The sequence below is a fragment of the Oncorhynchus mykiss genome, chromosome 15 (assembly GCF_057628025.1).
Source record: "Oncorhynchus mykiss isolate SJ-2025 chromosome 15, ASM5762802v1, whole genome shotgun sequence".
NCBI lineage: Eukaryota > Metazoa > Chordata > Actinopteri > Salmoniformes > Salmonidae > Oncorhynchus > Oncorhynchus mykiss.
In genome coordinates this window covers 61,610,652-61,630,579 of record NC_143036.1, presented here as the reverse complement: position 1 = coordinate 61,630,579, position 19,928 = coordinate 61,610,652, and the positions used below count along the sequence as shown (strand labels likewise).

At 45.5% G+C, this 19,928-nt stretch overlaps 1 protein-coding gene across 2 annotated transcripts; it reads right to left on the bottom strand.

Annotated features, from left to right (window-relative positions):
• Positions 1 to 9,144: 9,144 nt before the first annotated feature.
• On the bottom strand, positions 9,145 to 19,864 carry LOC110490425 (nucleoporin Nup37). 2 transcript variants are annotated; one of them, XM_090199110.1, is made up of 8 exons: positions 17,547 to 19,864; positions 14,949 to 15,021; positions 14,583 to 14,677; positions 13,076 to 13,242; positions 10,124 to 10,304; positions 9,850 to 9,926; positions 9,521 to 9,579; positions 9,145 to 9,376 (listed from the first exon to the last, which is right to left on the bottom strand). In XM_090199110.1, exons 1-4 carry the CDS (start codon positions 17,660 to 17,662, stop codon positions 13,098 to 13,100), a joined length of 429 nt encoding a protein of 142 aa, XP_090055236.1. In that variant the 5' UTR covers positions 17,663 to 19,864; the 3' UTR covers positions 9,145 to 9,376; positions 9,521 to 9,579; positions 9,850 to 9,926; positions 10,124 to 10,304; positions 13,076 to 13,097. The 2 variants fall into 2 exon arrangements, with proteins under 2 accessions (XP_090055236.1, XP_090055235.1); XM_090199109.1 differs by having other exon boundaries at positions 9,521 to 9,926.
• Between the last annotated feature and the right edge of the window lie 64 nt (positions 19,865 to 19,928).

Below are 19,928 nucleotides of genomic sequence, written 5' to 3'. Positions count from 1 at the left end.
TTTTTTCCCCCTCTGGTTGCACATTGAGCATGCTGAAAGAAATTAGGTAAAACTGACTTAAGTTTCCCTGCATCAAAGTCCCCGGCCACTAGGAGCGCCACCTCTGGATGAGCGTTTTCCTGTTCGCTTATGGAGGTACAAGTGCCTTGCGAAAGTATTCGCCCCCCTTGAACTTTGCGACCTTTTGCCACATTTCAGGCTTCAAACATAAAGATATAAAACTGTATTTTTTTGTGAAGAATCAACAACAAGTGGGACACAATCATGAAGTGGAACGACATTTATTGGATATTTCAAACTTTTTTTACAAATCAAAATCTGAAAAATTGGGCGTGCAAAATTATTCAGCCCCCTTAAGTTAATACTTTGTAGCGCCACCTTTTGCTGCGATTACAGCTGTAAGTCGCTTGGGGTATGTCTCTATCAGTTTTGCACATCGAGAGACTGAAATGTTTTCCCATTCCTCCTTGCAAAACAGCTCGAGCTCAGTGAGGTTGGATGGAGAGCATTTGTGAACAGCAGTTTTCAGTTCTTTCCACAGATTCTCGATCGGACTTTGACTTGGCCATTCTAACACCTGGATATGTTTATTTTTGAACCATTCCATTGTAGATTTTGCTTTATGTTTTGGATCATTGTCTTGTTGGAAGACAAATCTCCGTCCCAGTCTCAGGTCTTTTGCAGACTCCATCAGGTTTTCTTCCAGAATGGTCCTGTATTTGGCTCCATCCATCTTCCCATCAATTTTAACCATCTTCCCTGTCCCTGCTGAAGAAAAGCAGGCCCAAACCATGATGCTGCCACCACCATGTTTGACAGTGGGGATGGTGTGTTCAGCTGTGTTGCTTTTACGCCAAACATAACGTTTTGCATTGTTGCCAAAAAGTTCAATTTTGGTTTCATCTGACCAGAGCACCTTCTTCCACATGTTTGGTGTGTCTCCCAGGTGGCTTGTGGCAAACTTTAAACTACACTTTTTATGGATATCTTTAAGAAATGGCTTTCTCCTTGCCACTCTTGCATAAAGGCCAGATTTGTGCAATATACGACTGATTGTTGTCCTATGGACAGAGTCTCCCACCTCAGCTGTAGATCTCTGCAGTTCATCCAGAGTGATCATGGGCCTCTTGGCTGCATATCTGATCAGTCTTCTCCTTGTATGAGCTGAAAGTTTAGAGGGACGGCCAGGTCTTGGTAGATTTGCAGTGATCTGATACTCCTTCCATTTCAATATTATCACTTGCACAGTGCTCCTTGGGATGTTTAAAGCTTGGGAAATCTTTTTGTATCCAAATCCGTCTTTAAACTTCTTCACAACAATATCTCAGTCCTGCCTGGTGTGTTCCTTGTTCTTCATGATGCTCTCTGCGCTTTTAACGGACCTCTGAGACTATCACAGTGCAGGTGCATTTATACGGAGACTTGATTACACACAGGTGGATTGTATTTATCATCATTAGTCATTTAGGTCAACATTGGATCATTCAGAGATCCTCACTGAACTTCTGGAGAGAGTTTGCTGCACTGAAAGACCTCATTGATGTATACAGAGAAGAGAGTCGGTCCAAGAATTGAACCCTGTGGCACCCCCATAGCCAGAGGTCCGGACAACAGACCCTCCGATTTGACACACTGAACTCTATCAGAGAAGTAGTTGGTGAACCAGGCGAGGCAATCATTTGAGAAACCAAGGCTGTTGAGTCTGCCGATGAGGATGTGGTGATTGACAGAGTCGAAAGCCTTGGCCAGATCAATGAATACGGCTGCACAGTAATGTTTCTTATCGATGGCGGTTAAGATATCGTTTAGGACCTTGAGCGTGGCTGAGGTGCACCCATGACCAGCTCTGAAACCAGATTGCATAGCAGAGAAGGTATGGTGAGATTCAAAATGGTCGGTAATCTGTTTGTTGACTTGGCTTTCGAAGACCTTAGAAAGGCATGGTAGGATAGATATAGGTCTGTAGCAGTTTGGGTCAAGAGTGTCCCCCCCTTTGAAGAGGGGGATGACCGCAGCTGCTTTCCAATCTTTGGGAATCTCAGACGACACGAAAGAGAGGTTGAACAGGCTAGTAATAGGGGTGGCAACAATTTCGGCAGATAATTTTAGAAAGAAAGGGTCCAGATTGTCTAGCCCGGCTGATTTGTAGGGGTCCAGATTTTGCAGCTCTTTCAGAACATCAGCTGAATGGATTTGGGAGAAGGAGAAATGGGGAAGGCTTGGGCGAGTTGCTGTTGGGGGTGCAGTGCTGTTGACAGGGGTAGGAGTAGCCAGGTGGAAAGCATGGCCAGCAGTAGAAAAATGCTTATTGAAATTTTCAATTATGGTGGATTTATCAGTGGTGACAGTGTTTCCTATCTTCAGTGCAGTGGGCAGCTGGGAGGAGGTGTTCTTATTCTCCATGGACTTTACAGTGTCCCAGAACTTTTTTGAGTTAGTGTTACAAGAAGCAAATTTCTGCTTGAAAAAGCTAGCCTTGGCTTTTCTAACTGCCTGTGTATAATGGTTTCTAGCTTCCCTGAACAGCTGCATATCACGGGGGCTGTTCGATGCTAATGCAGAACGCCATAGGATGTTTTTGTGTTGGTTAAGGGCAGTCAGGTCTGGGGAGAACCAAGGGCTATATCTGTTCCTGGTTCTAAATTTCTTGAATGGGGCATGTTTATTTAAGATGGTTAGGAAGGCATTTTTAAAAAATATCCAGGCATCCTCTACTGACGGGATGAGGTCAATATCCTTCCAGGATACACCGGCCAGGTCGATTAGAAAGGCCTGCTCGCTGAAGTGTTTCAGGGAGCGTTTTACAGTGATGAGAGGAGGTCGTTTGACCGCTGACCCATTACGGATGCAGGCAATGAGGCAGTGATCGCTGAGATCTTGGTTGAAGACAGCAGAGGTGTATTTAGAGGGCAAGTTGGTTAGGATGATATCTATGAGGGTGCCCGTGTTTAAGGCTTTGGGGAGGTACCTGGTAGGTTCATTGATAATTTGTGTGAGATTGAGGGCATCAAGTTTAGATTGTAGGATGGCTGGGGTGTTAAGCATGTTCCAGTTTAGGTCGCCTAGCAGCACGAGCTCTGAAGATAGATGGGGGGCAATCAGTTCACATATGGTATCCAGAGCACAGCTGGGGGCAGAGGGTGGTCTATAGCAGGCGGCAACAGTGAGAGACTTGTTTTTAGAGAGGTGGATTTTTAAAAGTAGAAGTTCAAATTGTTTGGGTACAGACCTGGATAGTAGGACAGAACTCTGCAGGCTATCTTTGCAGTAGATTGCAACACCGCCCCCTTTGGCAGTTCTATCTTGTCTGAAAATGTTGTAGTTTGGAATTAAAATGTCAGAATTTTTGGTGGTCTTCCTAAGCCAGGATTCAGACACAGCTAGAACATCCGGGTTGGCAGAGTGTGCTAAAGCAGTGAAAAGAACAAACTTAGGGAGGAGGCTTCTAATGTTAACATGCATGAAACCAAGGCTATTACGGTTACAGAAGTCGTCAAAAGAGAGCGCCTGGGGAATAGGAGTGGAGCTAGGCACTGCAGGGCCTGGATTCACCTCTACATCGCCAGAGGAACATAGGAGGAGTAGAATAAGGGTGCGGCTAAAAGCAATAAGAATTGGTCGTCTAGAACGTCTGGAACAGAGAGTAAAAGGAGGTTTCTGGGGGCGATAAAATAGCATCAAGGTATAATGTACAGACAAAGGTAAGGTAGGATGTGAATACAGTGGAGGTAAACCTATGTATTGAGTGATGAAGAGAGAGATATTGTCTCTAGAAACATCATTGAGACCAGGAGATGTCATTGCATGTGTGGGTGGTGGAACTAATAGGTTGGATAAGGTATAGTGAGCAGGACTAGAGGCTCTACAGTGAAATAAGCCAATAAACACTAACCAGAACAGCAATGGACAAGACATATTGACATTAAGGAGAGGCATGCTTGGTCCAGTTAGTGGAGAGGTTGGTTGAGGGTCACGGCGATTTAGACAGCTAGCCAGGCCAACCGGTAGCAAGCTAGCATAGGATGGAGTCTGTTGTTAGCCACCTCTTGCGTTCGGTCAGTAGATTAGTGGGGTTCCGTGTGGTAGAGGGGATTAATCCAAATCACACAACAACAACAAAAATAAGAACAATAGATATAGTTATAGAGGCCCGAGAAGAAAACATAATAATAATAAAAATAAATGAATTGTCCGATTGTCTATTCAGATAGCAGCCGGTAAGACAGCTAACGGTTAGCGGGCCGCAGATGGGCGTTCAGGTAACGTCGCGACAGAGGAGCCAGCCGGATCTCATTCAGGTAGATAACGTCGGCAGTCCAGTTGTGAAGGCCCGGTGGGGCTCCGCGTAGGCAGTGAAACGGGTCCGGATAGGTGACTGCAGCCCAGGAGTGAATGATGGAACTCAGGAGTGATTGACGGAGCTGGCTAGCACCGGAACAATCAATGTTTGCTCCGGAATCGACGAAAGCCGACTGTCACACGGATAGCAGCTAGCTAGCTGTGAGATCCGGGTATGAATGTCCAGAGAGCAGTTGAAATCCAGGGACATGGAGAGAAAAATTGGTCCGGTATGTTCCGTTCCGAGCCGCGCTGCGCCGTACAAAACTGGCGATAGATTTTCGAGCTAAAGGATAGCTGATGACCACAAACCGTGGTTAGCTGAATACTAACGATTTGCCAGTAAAGAAGCTAACTAGCTTCTGGATTAGCTTCTGGGCTAGCTCCTGGCTAGCTTCTGGCTAGTTTCTGGCTAGCTTCTTGGAGTTTCTGGCTAGCTTCTTGGAGGATTACAGATCTGAGGTAAATAATACTTTTTTATAAATATAAATTGGTGAGGCTGGTTGCAGGAGAGTGTTTAGAAGATGAGTTGATGGAAAATAAAAATAAAATGTATGTGAAAAAAGTTGTAAATATATATATATACAGGACACGACAAGACGAGGACAAAAGACGTCTGAACTGCTATGCGATCTTGGAGAGGAGTGTATAGTGACAATGGAGGGAGATCAAGGAAAGAGATCAAGGAAAGAGACAAGAAAGTATCCGAAGTCTGTGTATTTGCGTTTGAGAGAGCTAGCGAGCAAGAGAAAGAGAGAGGGAACATGAACGCCAAAGAGGGTGGGAGTACTACAATATAAGCCTATGTGCCACTGCCTCCCATTCCATACCAACTGTTTCCATTTAGAAAATTCTTGGAACCCATTTGTCTTCACGTGTTATTTAGTAAAGGGAAGGAGCTAATTATGAATGATTGAAATATTATGTTTCCTCAGCTGGCTACTGTCAGAGCCAGTACTGAGGCCCAGTGGATCTAAAGCTGGACACACAGACATCAGTGTAACACTACACGGTCAGTAGGGCTTCACAATGGGCATGATAAACTCTCTCCATCTCCTCTCTCTGCCTGTGGGTTCAACGGGTGATAGAGGCCTTGTTTCTGTATCAGTGACAATGTGTCTGCAGCAGAGTTCACCCATATTAATTTTTAAAGCCAGAACGCAAATCGGTTCATAGATCTACTCAGACTCTAAAACACCATGAAGTACACAGTGGCTGTGAAAGCCTCCGACCACCTAGAGTGGGAGGCCTTCCTGTTAAATTATTCCAGTGTAAATCAAACATGGTTCACCTTACTCACAGAGAAACTCAACCTCTCTGGTGGAGAGAAAATGGTGCACAGAGCCGAAGATTGATCTACTATACCGCTCGATTTGAGTGCAGCGGTGCACACATCCACATCCTTACCCCAAATTTGGACACTTAATCATTTTGCGTATCTCAGCTTACATCCAGCACAGCTCGAATCCAACCCCCCCCCCCCCCCCCCCCCCCCACCAGATAAAAAACGGCCACTGAGATCCAAATCTGCTGAGGCCCCCCAAACACAAAAGGGGTTGCCATGACAATAAGATAACCACTATTGGTTCCAAGCAAAATGATTGTGCCTCACACACTAACCACAAGTCCCCCAATGATGTACAGTATCATCCTGCCTTCAGAACTTAAGTGTTTCCTAATGTCATGGACCATCGTTACCTTGGCACGCTAGCCTCCTCAGACTCAAAATGATGGGTCATTGGATTCACAGAGTCCTCCCTGAAGACATAGATGAAGCACAGATCATGGACTGTCTTTCGCATTCATAAACAAAAAAATGCTTCTAAATCCAATGATTACACTTGAAATTAAACGATGACCAAAATTATCCAATTTACATTTTGTGTAACCCACTGTACCGAGTGCTCTAATGATTTATCATAGTCACATTTAGTCTGTATTGTAATGCTTTGCAGCCTTTTCTCTCAACTGCCCTCATCCAGATCAACACATTTCTACTTCAGGCTGGTTTTACATCGTGTAGGCCTAAGAAAATCCCCAGGAGATTAAAGGAAACTATTTTTTTTACCTCAAAGAAAACCTCTAATCTCTTCCTTTGTTTTCTCTCCTCTAATACTGCTCATTATTAGCATTTGTTCTCTTTTTCTTGAGCCCCTGGCTTCGCATGTGTGGGTTGGGGCGGAATTAGCTGAAGGTCTCATCTTGTCTGAAGTGGTGGAGGGGATTACAGAGAGAGAGGTGGAGAGTTCACACCTGTCTGATCTCTCTTTGATTCCTCTCTGCGTTCGTTATTACATTACAACTGGAGATTAAGCTGGAAGCCAAGTCGGCCTACTAACCAGGAAGGCCTTCCTGGCCTATGAGAAATAGCTCCGTCATGGTTATTCTACTGTTCAACTTCAAACCAAGGATCTCCTTGTTCAAACAAAAAAATAATAAGAGGTTAGGGGTCATGAGAATGACCTAATATGGATACTTTAATACTACAAGCTTCAAACTCAGTTTACACTTGATTTAACTTGCCAAAAATGACATGGTATGTCAAAGAAGGTAACAAAGCAGTCACCGAAATCCAAGATCTAGGGCAGCAACAGTACTAGGTATGGGATTAATGGCAATTCTCTTGGTTGTTCCGGGAGGGTCCTCTCCCAACAACTCTCCCAACAAATCACAAGGCAGACACATCGAAAACAACATTTGCAGGCAAAACTTTTGCTGTGGTTTTAGTGAAGGTAGTTGATGCAAACTAGCCACTAGCAAAAATGCCCTCATTAAAAATAAGCTCTGTGATCTCCGTTTTACCAGCTACTATGTGTCCAGGGGATGTTAAGATAGGGCAAGAAGCGTATAAGGCAGTGACTTAAAAAAGCTGGATGTACCAACGCTGCCCTTTCCTCTATGCCAAACTTACGTTGTATACATACCGTACCTCTCTGATTTAGAGGGGTTGGGTTAAATGCCGAAGACACATTTCAGTTGAATGCATTCAGTTGTACAACTGACTAGGTATCCCACATTCCATTTCCTTTCCAGACGTGTTAAGATGGATCATTGGGACATTGTGGGAGGCAAGCCGTCTGTCCAGAACAGGGATGGGTAACGCCAGTCATCGGGGACCTGATTGGTGTCACTTTTGCCCCAGCCCTAGCTAACACACCTGGCTCCAATAATCAACTAATTGTGATTTTCAGTTTAGAACGCAATTAGTTTAATCCCCTGTGTTTTCTAGGGGTGGGGGAAAAGTGGGACCTCTCTCTGGCCTCCGATGACTGGAGTTGCCCATCCCTGGTCTAGAGAGACAAGTAACAGAGGTTGGAGCTCAGACCACCAGGTGGTGGTCTTGAGTCACTTTGATTCTGGGAGACACTATTGATTGAGAGATTCATGACTCACATTTCTCTCAAAAATCTCCTTGCACTTTGCAATTCTAATTCAACCTATGAGGATATAGCCTTTGGAAAATGTTCAGCGGTGTGTGCATAGAGAGGTTGCGGCGTCTTGCTCGCCGACATTGATTTCTCTGTGTTTCACGTAGCCATTCCAGCACCACTTGTGTCCAACACTGCAAACGTACGGCACTGACCACATCGGACTTGTTCAAACAAAGAGTCGACCAGGAGAGTGGTAGCATGTTATGATTGTGGATGGTGGTTAGTGCGTACGCTCCAAGAAACATACAGGCCTGTCTAGCGGGATTGAAAGAGTGGAGGTCTCACCTCCCCTATACCTGCCTTACTCTGTCGTGCAGAAACACCGGTGCACAATAAAACCTACTGTTTCACCCCTTACACATACATTAATGGAGTAAAATAAACTGTTCTGTGTTACTCCCTGTAGACACACACAACTCCATCCAAAGGGCTGGGCCCTCGGACTAAAAAACATCCATCTGTGGAAACAAGTGATTAGCTGTCACTACAAATGATTCATGATCAAATTGAATGCTTGCCCTCTTGAAGTTCTAATGCAGTAAGTAAGTGCTATTCTCGTACATGGGCCATCCAATAAGATACAATGAGCCCTTGTTTCTAATGGAGTACTCTGCGTCTGTTGGCGTATGGTGCGATGTCTCCCATGCTCCATCTCAGCATCACTGATCGTCCCCACCCACTAGGACGATGAGATTTGTGGCTCTCTTGTTCTTTCTCTTTCGCTTCGTTCTCCCTCTTCTCTGGAGACGAATCACTCATCCCCTCTGCCAGCCAGTAGTATCTGACCTGAAAAGACCTATACTTCCAGTTTCCTGCGCTTCTCTTACAAAACCTTTTTCCTCTCTCTTTAGTTTCCTGCCCTTAATCTGTCTAAATCTCAGGGATAACCCAATAGAAGGAGCAGGCTGCCTGCATTAGGCCTTCCCCTTCCCAGGCCTCACTCTGCAGGTGAAATAGGACCTACAGGGGTGGGGACAGCTGTGTGTGTGTGTGTGTGAGAGACAGCGATTATGTGTGTGGGTGAGTGTGTGTCTGTTTTACAGAGAGTGAGCACCTGTAGAGGGATTGTGATGTTGACCAGTAGAGTGCTGGCAGTAGAGTGCTGGCAGCATTGAGCGCACACATTCCTGTGACCTGCAGCTCACCCTGAGGCGCTTGGCAGAACATCATAACAAACCAGCACTGATACAAAACTTCTGAGAAAGACAGAACCAGCACCGCTTTTCACAGAAGCCAAGTTCCACCTTTCTGTTTGTCTGGGTATGACAGTGTATCTGTTTGTCTGGGTGGTCAGTTGTCGAACTCTAAAATAAACATCAAAAGTCCAGGATGTGTCTAAACTTTAAATTCAGAACTCAAAGCAAACAAAAACATGGAAAATTAAATACTTTATTGAAAAATGATGAAAATAGAAATATCCGACCACACCTCGGGTCAAACAGTTTCAATGTACATTTGCATGACCTCTAATACGTCCATAGGAAGTGACTGCATTACATTTCTGTCATCCAAAAAGAGAACTTTCGGTCACCGCCAATGACAAAGAGTGGGAGGGATCTCTGCCAGTTTAGATCTGCCCCCACCGTGGCTGATCCAATCATCACGGGCTGCAACAACACCACCATATAAACATAAGAAACCAGGAAGCACGTTATGTTATCCTTACTTCCACACTGAACATTATTCCCACACTTTTATTACTCAGAAACTGACACACTGTGTAAATGCAAACAGCCAAACACACAACTCACTGCTGATCTTGCATGGACATCCTGTGGTGGATAAGAGATTCTCATTGACCCGAGAACACCTGGAAGACCATGACACCCGTGGTTACAGTAATTGCCATCACCATTATCACCATCACCACAGCCATTAACATGGACGTCGTCGGCAGCAGCGGTATCAGCCGGACAACCACAACATGCATCACAATACTCTGAAGGTCAGAGTAATTGGAAGCATTCAGGATCCTTGGGACATTCCTACCCTAAACCCTAACCATAACCCTTACCTTAACCATTTAACATTTCAATTTCAATGTGGGAGGGACATCCCAATGATACCAGATAGAAATGACCTTGGAAGCATGGACAAAGCAGTTATCTGAAGTTTCCTGCTCGTTCTACATGGGCAGGCCTCTTCTCTTGTGGATAACTACAAACAGACAAATAACTATTAACAAAACCCATGCCTTCATACAGTAGTGTTACACAGTATGTAACTGAGGTGATGGGTAACCTTGTCTGAGACATTAAGACTTGTGTTAGCTCTTGGGGCTAACAAAGTATTTTGGCGTGCTAGAGACCCGGTTTCAAACCCAGTCAGTCACAAGCATCTGTCCTGCCACTCACCTGGAGCGGGTAATATCCCAGATGACCCAGTCGCTGCCCGTCACCGCGCCCACCTTGATGGTGTTGGCGAGGCACCAGTCGGCCGACATAAGTGGCGACTGGCCGCAATCCAGAGAAAGAATGGCTTGCTGGGTAACCAGGTCATAGAAGTGGATCGTCCCTTCTTCTCGGCCACCATCAGCTGTACAGAGGATCAAGGTTTAGTATGGCAAGATCTTTTCACTCCCACACTAGATATTTTCACTCCCACACTAGATCTTTTCACTCCCACACTAGATTTTTTCACTCCCACACTAGATTTTTACACTCCCACACTAGATCTTTTCACTCCCACACTAGATCTTTTCACTCTCACACTAGATATTTTCACTCCCACACTAGATCTTTTCACTCCCACACTAGATCTTTTCACTCCCACACTAGATCTTTTCACTCTCACACTAGATCTTTTCACTCCCACACTAGATCTTTTCACTCCCACACTAGATCTTTTCACTCCCACACTAGATCTTTTCACTCCCACACTAGAACTTTTCACTCCCACACTAGAACTTTTCACTCTCACTAATTATTTAAACTCTCATTATGAAACTGGAATGCACTGTTACTGAGAGGCCATCTGGCATGAAAGGGAGAGGGGGTGTGCTCAGGGGAAATAAACCGTTTAAGGACTGTAAGAAAATTATTCTCCTGTCCTCAACTACCCGTTTAGAAAACAACATCAGACAGGAAGTCTGCGATTCAAACAAACAACCCGGTCCGAAGCTTCAGATAAAACAGGTCCTGTCAAAAATGAGAAATTATCAAGTCCAAAAAACAAAATTAATAAGCACTCAATTAGCTGTGCTGGAGTGGGACGCGCGGCAATGCTAAAAATAGCTTCCGGAGTCCAGCCACCCCCTGTGTGGGGAGAGGAGATGACGCGCAGCACAGCGCAGGCAGACGCCTTGGTGCTGACAGCACACAAAACAAAGGATTACACACGCTAATGGCAGCTAAAAATATGAAAAACAACAAAGACATCATGGCTGGCTGGCTGGCTGTTTTTGTCTCACAGGATCCATGTCAAAAAAGTTACAAGCTTCCATCCAAACCCATCTTTCCCCAGGCGTCTGTGAGACTCTCTTCGGGAATGTACTCTAATGAGTGAGCAGCACACACCAGGCCTGTAGTGATGCCAGTGTTTTTATGAAAGCACGTAATGCCTGTGTGTAATTTATCTAACTTCTGTCAGTTGTCCAAGAGATGCGCACACAGAGCCTCACTAGTACTGCCCTTCTTTCAGGGAAAAAGGGATCTTGGTTGTAATCTCCCCCTTGAGCTGTGAAGACAGGCGGGCGGGGCCCTGCACTGACGAGCGAGAAGGTTGAGGACAAGGCAAACGTGCGCCCGGATGTAATAAATCACTTGGAGAGGACAGGCTGCTCCCGAGACCAGGATCTACTCTTCAACCACATTTGAGAGCCCTCCTCAGCGAACACAAGGCCTCGTATCTTACAGAACATTCCCCTGAACCAGGGAGGAATAAACGTGGAAGTGGTTAAAAAATGTTTTTTAAAGGACTGTATGGTTGGGACCGATGTGAATGCGTTGACTGATGAGGTCATGCGGAAGACATCTAATAAAGACCCAAAGCCTGTCTAAATGTCAAACATGTTGGAGAGATGTCTGCAGAGTCGCGGCGGAGAGGATATGATTTTGCCCCATCCCAGATGAAGCCCTCATTAAACAAACACAACTTTTCCTGTGTCTTCCCTGCAGGGGGTAAAACATTTCTCCATGAGAGCTTTTGCTTCTTGACACAACACAGAAGTCAGAATGGCCCTGTGTAGAGTGCGGTGCAGACCCTCCTCCATAGAGCATGAGCGAGGTTGGAAACCTCAGACCACAGCAGACAAACAAGCATAAACCCTCTCTTCTCAGACCACTCGCCAAGCAGAGTTCAATCGCACGCTACGCCGCATCCGGCCAAGTTGTGGTCCACCACTTTGCCCTTCAAATGGGGAAAGATTATGATTTAAAAAATGTTTCAATGTAATCCTTGCTGAACAAGGTGAAAGGGGGCAAGAAACAAGACTGAGACCACCACTGACAAAGAGATGTGTAATTGCATAACACTACAGCTGACGTGACATCAAGCAATAACACTGGGCTTCATGTACAATAGAGTTGAAAGGCGAGACTGCATTTGAAGTCTGTGTGTAGATGTGAGTGAGACAACAGCAGCCGCACCTTTTCATTTTGGTCAATGGTTTCCAAATGAGCGGAGGAAATAGGAAACGTAGTGTGCACCGTGTGAACTAAATTATGAGAGTGTGCAGGGTAAATAACCTCGGCGACTCTCGGCAGAACGAGGGTTGAGAAATTCAAACAGTAATCACACCTCAGAGCCTCACAGGGAAGTCCAGGCAGAGGAGCACAGCACGCCGTCCTCCTCTCCTCAAAACCACACCAACATCCATCTTGATCAGACCTACTCAAGTGTCTTGAACAATAACATGTTCTTTAGCAGACATTTGGACTGTTGGAATAATTATCTCGGCCATTAGTCATTTTTATTGGATCGGTTTGCTCCTCTCGCTAGAGTTGATGATGGGATCCCGTAGCACGGAGCAAAAAAAGCTTGAGAACATGAGAAGAAAAGGAGAAACGAGGAGATGAAAGACTGGGATGTTGTAGAGTGGACATGGACATACTGACTGACAGATAACTTGACTGACGGGCTAGAGTGGGGAGAAAGGCTCAAACTGTTGTGATAACGCCTCAGAAATACTTCCCAAAAGGATGACACACAGAGTAGATCACACACACAGAGTAGATCTCGCACATCAAATAGTTGCAGCAGGTGTCTCTGTTCAAGCCCCTTGAGTAAGCTGTATTCTGCTGATCCATGTCAACACGAAACCAGAGCTGGCTGAAGTGAGGAATCCATCTCACACAACAGAAACATACCTACTGCAAATCCAACTGGAAGCTATGAGCCACAATGGGAGCCGAGCCCAGAGAGGTTGGGACCTCTGGCAGACACTCTGACCTCAGTGGGAGGCTGTGACCTCCTTCTAGCTGCTACAGGTGGCCTCTCCGGCTGGAGTAGAGTTCCCACGCAGGAAAGGACAGGGCTGACAAAGAACAAAGCAGAGTTATGGTAGGACAACTTGCCAAGTGTACGAACACGCACGCAAGTAGAGAAGCCGGTCCACTGTTCTTTTCTCTCACCCTATCAGGGGTCTCAGTTTGTGTGGGCTGCCTGGAAGGCCCCTCTCCTGTTAACTTGATCTTTCCCTAGTTCCACCCCTCTTTCTCCTGCGTCCCATATTTTCTCAACGTGACAGAATTTAAATCTTTCTGCAGATGGAGCCGAGAGAGCGTACCCCTGTTTTCTCTGGCCAGACCATTATAGAGGGAGGCTGAGGGAGAACTGTGAGCTGATGTTTCTCGCAGTAGCAGAGCTTCATCACCAGCCCTAGCGGAGGCCTCTCTCTCCCCACAGCCCTCATCCTAACCAACACTTTAGAGCATTTAAGCAGGGCGGAAGGAGATTGAGGAGATAATTCAACCATGGCCTGTATTTGATGACTGGAAGTGTAACCGCGAGCTTCAGGCTCCTGAAATTATGAGTTTATGAATAGAAGCAGATGTTTCAGGTGTGTTTCTCATCCAGGGAGCTTTGGGTTTAAAGATGGATATGAGGGACGTGCTCTTTCAGGCTCTAGCGGAGAGAAAAGTAGGGGCCAGTCATTAATTTCTAAGCTGCTAACTTGATTAAACGTTCTCCCCCATCAATCACTGGTCAAACAATAAGAGCTCACATTGTGTGGGAAGGAGCAAAGAGGGAGTAAGATTTGGGCCAGGCTTTCGCCCTGTCTAGACCCTAGCAACAACCTAGTTACTAAGGTAACAGGAGGTCCCCTCAGGTTCAGTGGAGGCTGCTGAGGGGAGAACGGCTCATAATAATAGCCGGAACGGAGCTAATGGAATAGCAAACACCTGGAAACCATGGATTTGATACCATTCCACTGATTCTGCTCCAGTCATTACCATGAGCTCGCTCTCCCAAATTAAGGTACCACCAACCTCCTGTGCCCAGGTTACCCCTTTGGCTAACGACACACTCTTTCCTTCCTTGCTCCACTACCTAGCTACTGATTGATAGGCCACATTGGGGGACCTTGTTAAGAGTCAACCCTAAGGAGGGGAACAACCTCCACCAGTACCGCAGCTAATTGGATTTCCATATTTAACCAATTACTTTAAAAAGCTGGAGAAGCGGCTGTGTGCTTACGCACGGCAACACCGGGGTGTGTTGTGCTAAGCATTGGGTTTCATTTTGGAAACACAGTCAGGACGTTCTGCACCATTAACAGAGAACAGAACACAGATCCAAGAGCTGGGGGAAGACACACTCTCACACACTCATATTATTCTTGCTGAATGAGACCGGGAGGAGGTTCGGACTGACCTGCATGTATGGTCATCGCTGACCGAAGCCATTTGTTTCCCCTCCGTGGGTTCAAACACTAAGTGGTTGATGTAGCTGGTGTGACCCTCCATCACCTAGACAACCACACATACTTCGCCACAGAAGATACAATTAACAAAACGCTGCATTTGGTGCGAGCCTCCCATAGACTGTATGACAGTTCCCTGGCTCCTTGTGTGCGCTGGGTTCTTGATTAGGCTAATATAAAAGCCATTCACTAAGTGCCTACTGTCAGTGTGCTATATACAAACGGTTTGTTTTAAAGAAACCAGATGCCAACTGAACTGACAGGTGCAGTAGTTGCAGTGGGATCTAGTCGTGAGGGCAGGGACTCCAGTACTCTACCTTGACTTCATGTTGATTCTGAAGATCAGAAGTCAACAGCCTCACTTTTCTGTCTGCTGCAGCAGTGCAAAATCTGGTGGGAAAGACGGAGAGAAAAACATAAACAAAGAAAGAGAACATCAAAACAGAGCCCATCCTACTATAAGACATGCGTACACGCACTCGGGCACACGTACATGTCTATGCGTGTGTCTGACTGCACTGCAGTCAGGGCTGACACCTTTGGATGTGTGTGTGTGTGTGTGTGTGTGTGTGTGTGTGGTAAAGACTTGGACATGGATCAATGGAAACACTGCCAGGGTGATTCTAATTGCGAAGATAAACATGGAGAAAAACAAAGATTCCTCACGCCATCTGAGCATTTCTAACACCTGGGAGATGACTTTGCCTCTAATCAGTCGTAGTATATACCAGCGCCTGCAATTACTTACACAATTACACTAACTCACTTATGACAAGAAAAACACACATATCGCAAGCAAAACACACATATTTCAAGAAAAACAGACGCATTTTCACACATTTGCAGTCGCAGGAACAGACGGATTTGGCATAATGTCACGATACACAGCCAGAATATTCCCCCAAGCAACTGGTACAGGTGATTATACCAACAACTGATACATAGCCTAGTAGTCAGTGAATTGTGGAGGGCATTTCACCCTTCTTTCAACTCAATTTCTAGGCATTGCCAAAGATTTATCATCAAACCTCTAATTCAATACATACTTCACAGTCTTGCAATATGAACTAGCTATCTAGATTTAGCCTACACTGCAGGACTATTATCAATGAAAGAACAGGTGCCAAGTGGGAGAACATTTCTTCATGAGACAATCTTCAAAGACTTGTCAATGTCACAGGGTTGACTAATGACTGGGTCTGTTTTGGCCCTGAGCTGATGCTGGGGAAGTGTTCCTGACAGTTCCCCAGAATCTACCTAGAGGTTGCTGACTGGACCTCACATGGCTGGCCTGGTAGAATCTGGGAGCCTCCCAGCGTAAGCCCCCTACCCCCCCTCCTCCTAGCACCCTTGCCGGCCCCTGCCTCAGGCACGCCCGTGAGAACACTGCTTTTCCTGGAAGGCATAACTACGTGCAAAACTAGGGGAGGGACGAAACTTGAGAGGGGGAGCCATCAGTGCAATAACACGTGCGCACGTCACACGCCGGCCCCAGGGCCCTGCAGACTTAACCACGAAAGGTCAGGAAGTATCACTGCCTTTCCCTTTCAATTAAAGCAACTTGGAAACATCTCCTGCGGGATTACAGCATTCCCATCCACCATTCCAATTAAGAGGAAAACTTTGCTTTCTATGTAATAATGTTCAACATCCTTTTTTAAAAATCAAACCACACCTGAAATAACTGGGTTGGTATTCCACCACTACAGTGGGCCACAGACAAGAATACAGCTAGGCCAAGACAACTGAGGGTTCCATACCACTGACTGACACAGAGTTGGTGTAGATGGATGATCCAGAGACATATTTAGGTAAATATATTGCTCTGGGATAAGCAGGTGGTCCAGCCATACATACCTACACGTACCCAACGTTCACAAGACACAGGCCTCAATGTTCTTAGAATTTCTAAGCAAACAGCTGGAGGCAGGGCTTTCTCCTATGGAGCTCCATTGTTATGGAATGGTCTGCTGATCCATATGAGAGATGCAGAAACGGTCTCAACCTTTCAGTCTTTCCTGAATACTCATCTCTTCAGTAGGTCCTATGATTGAGTGTAGTCTGAAACCAGGGGTGCGAAGGTGAACAGCAACGCATTGGAGTGATGAACCACCCTTGCTGTCTCTACCTGGCCGGCTCCCCTCTCTCCACCGGGATTCTCTCCACTGACCCTATTACGGGGGTGAGTATGGCTTGCTAGTGCTCTCCCATGTCGTTAGTTGGAGGGGTGCATCACGTCTTGCCAGGCTCGTTTCGCTATACTTGACTTGAGTGGGTTGAGTCACTGATGTTATCTTCCTGTCTGGTCTTGTGCCCCCTCGGGCTCGTGTGGTGGGGGAGAACTTTGCGGGCTATACCCCGCCTTGTCTCAGGGTAGTAAGTTGGTGGTCTGTTGATATCCATCTGGTGGTGTGGAGGCTGTGCTTTGGCAAAGTGGGTGGCCCTGTCTGGGGGTATCGTGGGACAGGGCCACAGTGTCTCCCGACCCCTCCGTCTCAGTCCCCAATATCTATGCTGCAACAGTCTGCCAGGGGGCTAGGGTGGGTCTGTCCTATCTGATGTTTTTCTCCTGTCTTATTGGAGTCCTGTGTGGTCTTAAGTATCCCTCTCCCCCTCTCCTGCTTGCTTGCTCTCTCTTTGGGCTTTTAGGCTGGGTTTCTGTATAAGACCTTTGTGACATCTGCTGATATAAAAATAGCTTTATAAATACATTTGACATAGATTAAGAAAGAAAAACAGTAGCGTAGCTTCAACTCACAGTGGTGGCTGGTCCAAATAACCAACTAACCACATCATCAGTCTGCACCATGATGAGCTGAATCAGGTGTTACTTACTGCAGGGCACTCCAGGACCAGACACCCTGATGTAAAGACAGAAGACAGCTGTAAGAACTAAAAGGTTTAAGGTAGGCTACCTGATGAGTTGGGGCAGCTTGTCCAGCCGAGAATCAGGGCTCCATGCGAGGCAATACATACGTAACGCATAATGGAAAAAACGCAGTGTGGTGAATTCAACCCCCACTACCTCCATGTCCTCCTCCTGCACAAACAGTGGTTAACGTCACACATACAGCAGTGGTTTACATCACACATGGAACCAAAACACTGGCTCATTTCCTTGTGTCCCCTATCCATGCTTCCTCAGAGAGGAACCTTGGGAGGATCTTCTCTTCTGATGCCTTTTGAGAAGGGAGGCTAGAAAAGAGGACATGAGGAAGAGGAATCTGGCAGGCTACCACTCACCTGGAAGCGGCAGGTGCCTACAACCACATATTGGCTTCCTCAATAGGCCAAGAGGGACGCAACTGAGCCACTGTCAAAGGGGCTAAACTCCACCACATGGACGTAGTCGTCACAGGGCACTGTGTAGCTGGCTCCTCGACCAGAGTCCTCCATGCTAAATGTATTTTTGGTGATGTTCATGTCTGGTGTATTTACTCTTTGGTTTGACTTTACCACCTGCATCAGGATTGAAGAGGGGTAAATATTTAAAAAAAGAGGATATTAGATTATTAGAACTTCCTTATACAGAAATGGCATATCTGTACTGAAAGCCAAAAATAATACTTCCGTATGCACACTCAAGCAAGAGAAAGCTTACATGCTACAGTACTGGGCTATCTCGTTGAGGGGGATTCATATAGCCTAAAGCCTGAGCATGAATTAACATGTCTTTCTGTGGTAGTCACTGAGGAAATTACTGTAGGGAGTGACAATAAGATAATCATGAGATCAGAACTTTCCTAAATGCAAAACCAGTCATATAGATCCCTTGCTACAAATCGACTAGGAGGGAGATATACCAGAAACACAGACTTCTCCAGTTTTTCTAGGAAGGGTGCGGTGAAACACTCATGTGGGTCAGTGGGGGTTGTTTAGATGGAAGCTTTTTAAATGTGTAAAAGGTCATAGGTGACAGCTGTCACAGTGATCACATAATGGGACATCATTCTTGTTGTTGTACTGACATCGTGTAGGCTGTAGGTTCCCAAACCTTTTCACTCAGGCCCCGCTTCCAGCATTGGGCAACAACCCACGTCCATTTCTATGGGCACAAGCACTGTTCACGACACAAACTGTTCACACCCCTCTTGTTGGCAGAGAGAAAATGTTGCTGTTTTAAAGCTAATTTTCTTGCAAATCTATACACTGTCATGTCTAATGTGTATTCATGTGATATGAATCACTCATTACAACATTACAACAAAATCTATGGGCTAAAAAACATTAGCTGACATGGGCTAGTTGATCTGGACATTTCTGACAAGTTATAAATAGGTATGCAATGATTGACATGACAAGAGGGAAACTGATTAAATCAATCAAATTATGCACTATCCCACAGTTTGAGAACCACTGAGCTATTGGACTCCAAAGGTTAACAGCAAGGGGGATCCACCAATTGAGGGCAACAGAACACAATTTCACTACAATTTGATAATTCAGTCTCAAGTGTTATTGATTGCAGTCTTAAAGGGGCAATGTGCAGTTTGAACAAATCAGCATGTATCCTACATAACAATGTATTTAAAGGTCTAAAAATGATTGTAGCAACCTCAGATTGTCCATTTAAGTAGGCTAGCTAATTACTCTAGTTATCGTACTGGCGACTTAAGTTTGCTCCAAAATGTTTTAGATAAACCCGTATCTCTGGAGGTAAATTAGGGCTGGATAGGCATGAACAAGTGTACGTTACACATAGAAGCCAGGCATCTAGTAAGTAGGTTAGGGTCAAGGAGGCATGTGCTGGCTATTGCTAGCTCAACAGTGCACAAACGGTCAGTACTGTAGATAGATAGAATAATTAGTCTAACTAGCTCTCGACCTCTTTCCTATCTTCTTTGTAACCACCAGAAAGTTGGTAGCTTTGGCTTCTGGACAAGCTCTGATAACATTGTGAAATGCTAGGTAACTAGCAGCCCCCCCACCCACTGTTGTACAAGCTAGCTTGCTAATTATTAACGTTTAAAGATGATGACGCTAGCTAGCTGATAATAGACAGTTAATGTTAGCCAGCGAAACTACCCAAACGCTAGCAGCCTACAACACACTACAGCGATTAAAATTGATGACAGCCTTTGGCAAGATAACACGATATATTTAAAAAATAAAGCGGCTTTTTTTTTTTACTAGCATAGATAGCTAACTCATTCATAATCATACCTATGCGTGCATTTTAGCTACAACTTCTGCCACAAAAAAAATGCATTTGTTCCCCAGTTGATGTCCGTGTTGGAACGTACCATGCCATTTTATTCTTCAATTCTAGGGGGACAACACTGAGATTAAAAACGCAA

What these genes read in the sequence shown, in the direction of transcription:
- LOC110490425 (XM_090199109.1), bottom strand. Translation starts at nt 17,662, where the DNA reads ATGGAGGTAGTGGGGGTTGAATTCACCACACTGCGTTTTTTCCATTAT. An exon ending in AAGCTGCCCCAACTCATCAG is followed by an intron (nt 15,022 to 17,546) that starts GTAGCCTACCTT and finishes CTTTCCCACCAG; the next exon opens with ATTTTGCACTGCTGCAGCAG. An exon ending in AGCGATGACCATACATGCAG is followed by an intron (nt 13,243 to 14,582) that starts GTCAGTCCGAAC and finishes GTTCTTTGTCAG; the next exon opens with CCCTGTCCTTTCCTGCGTGG.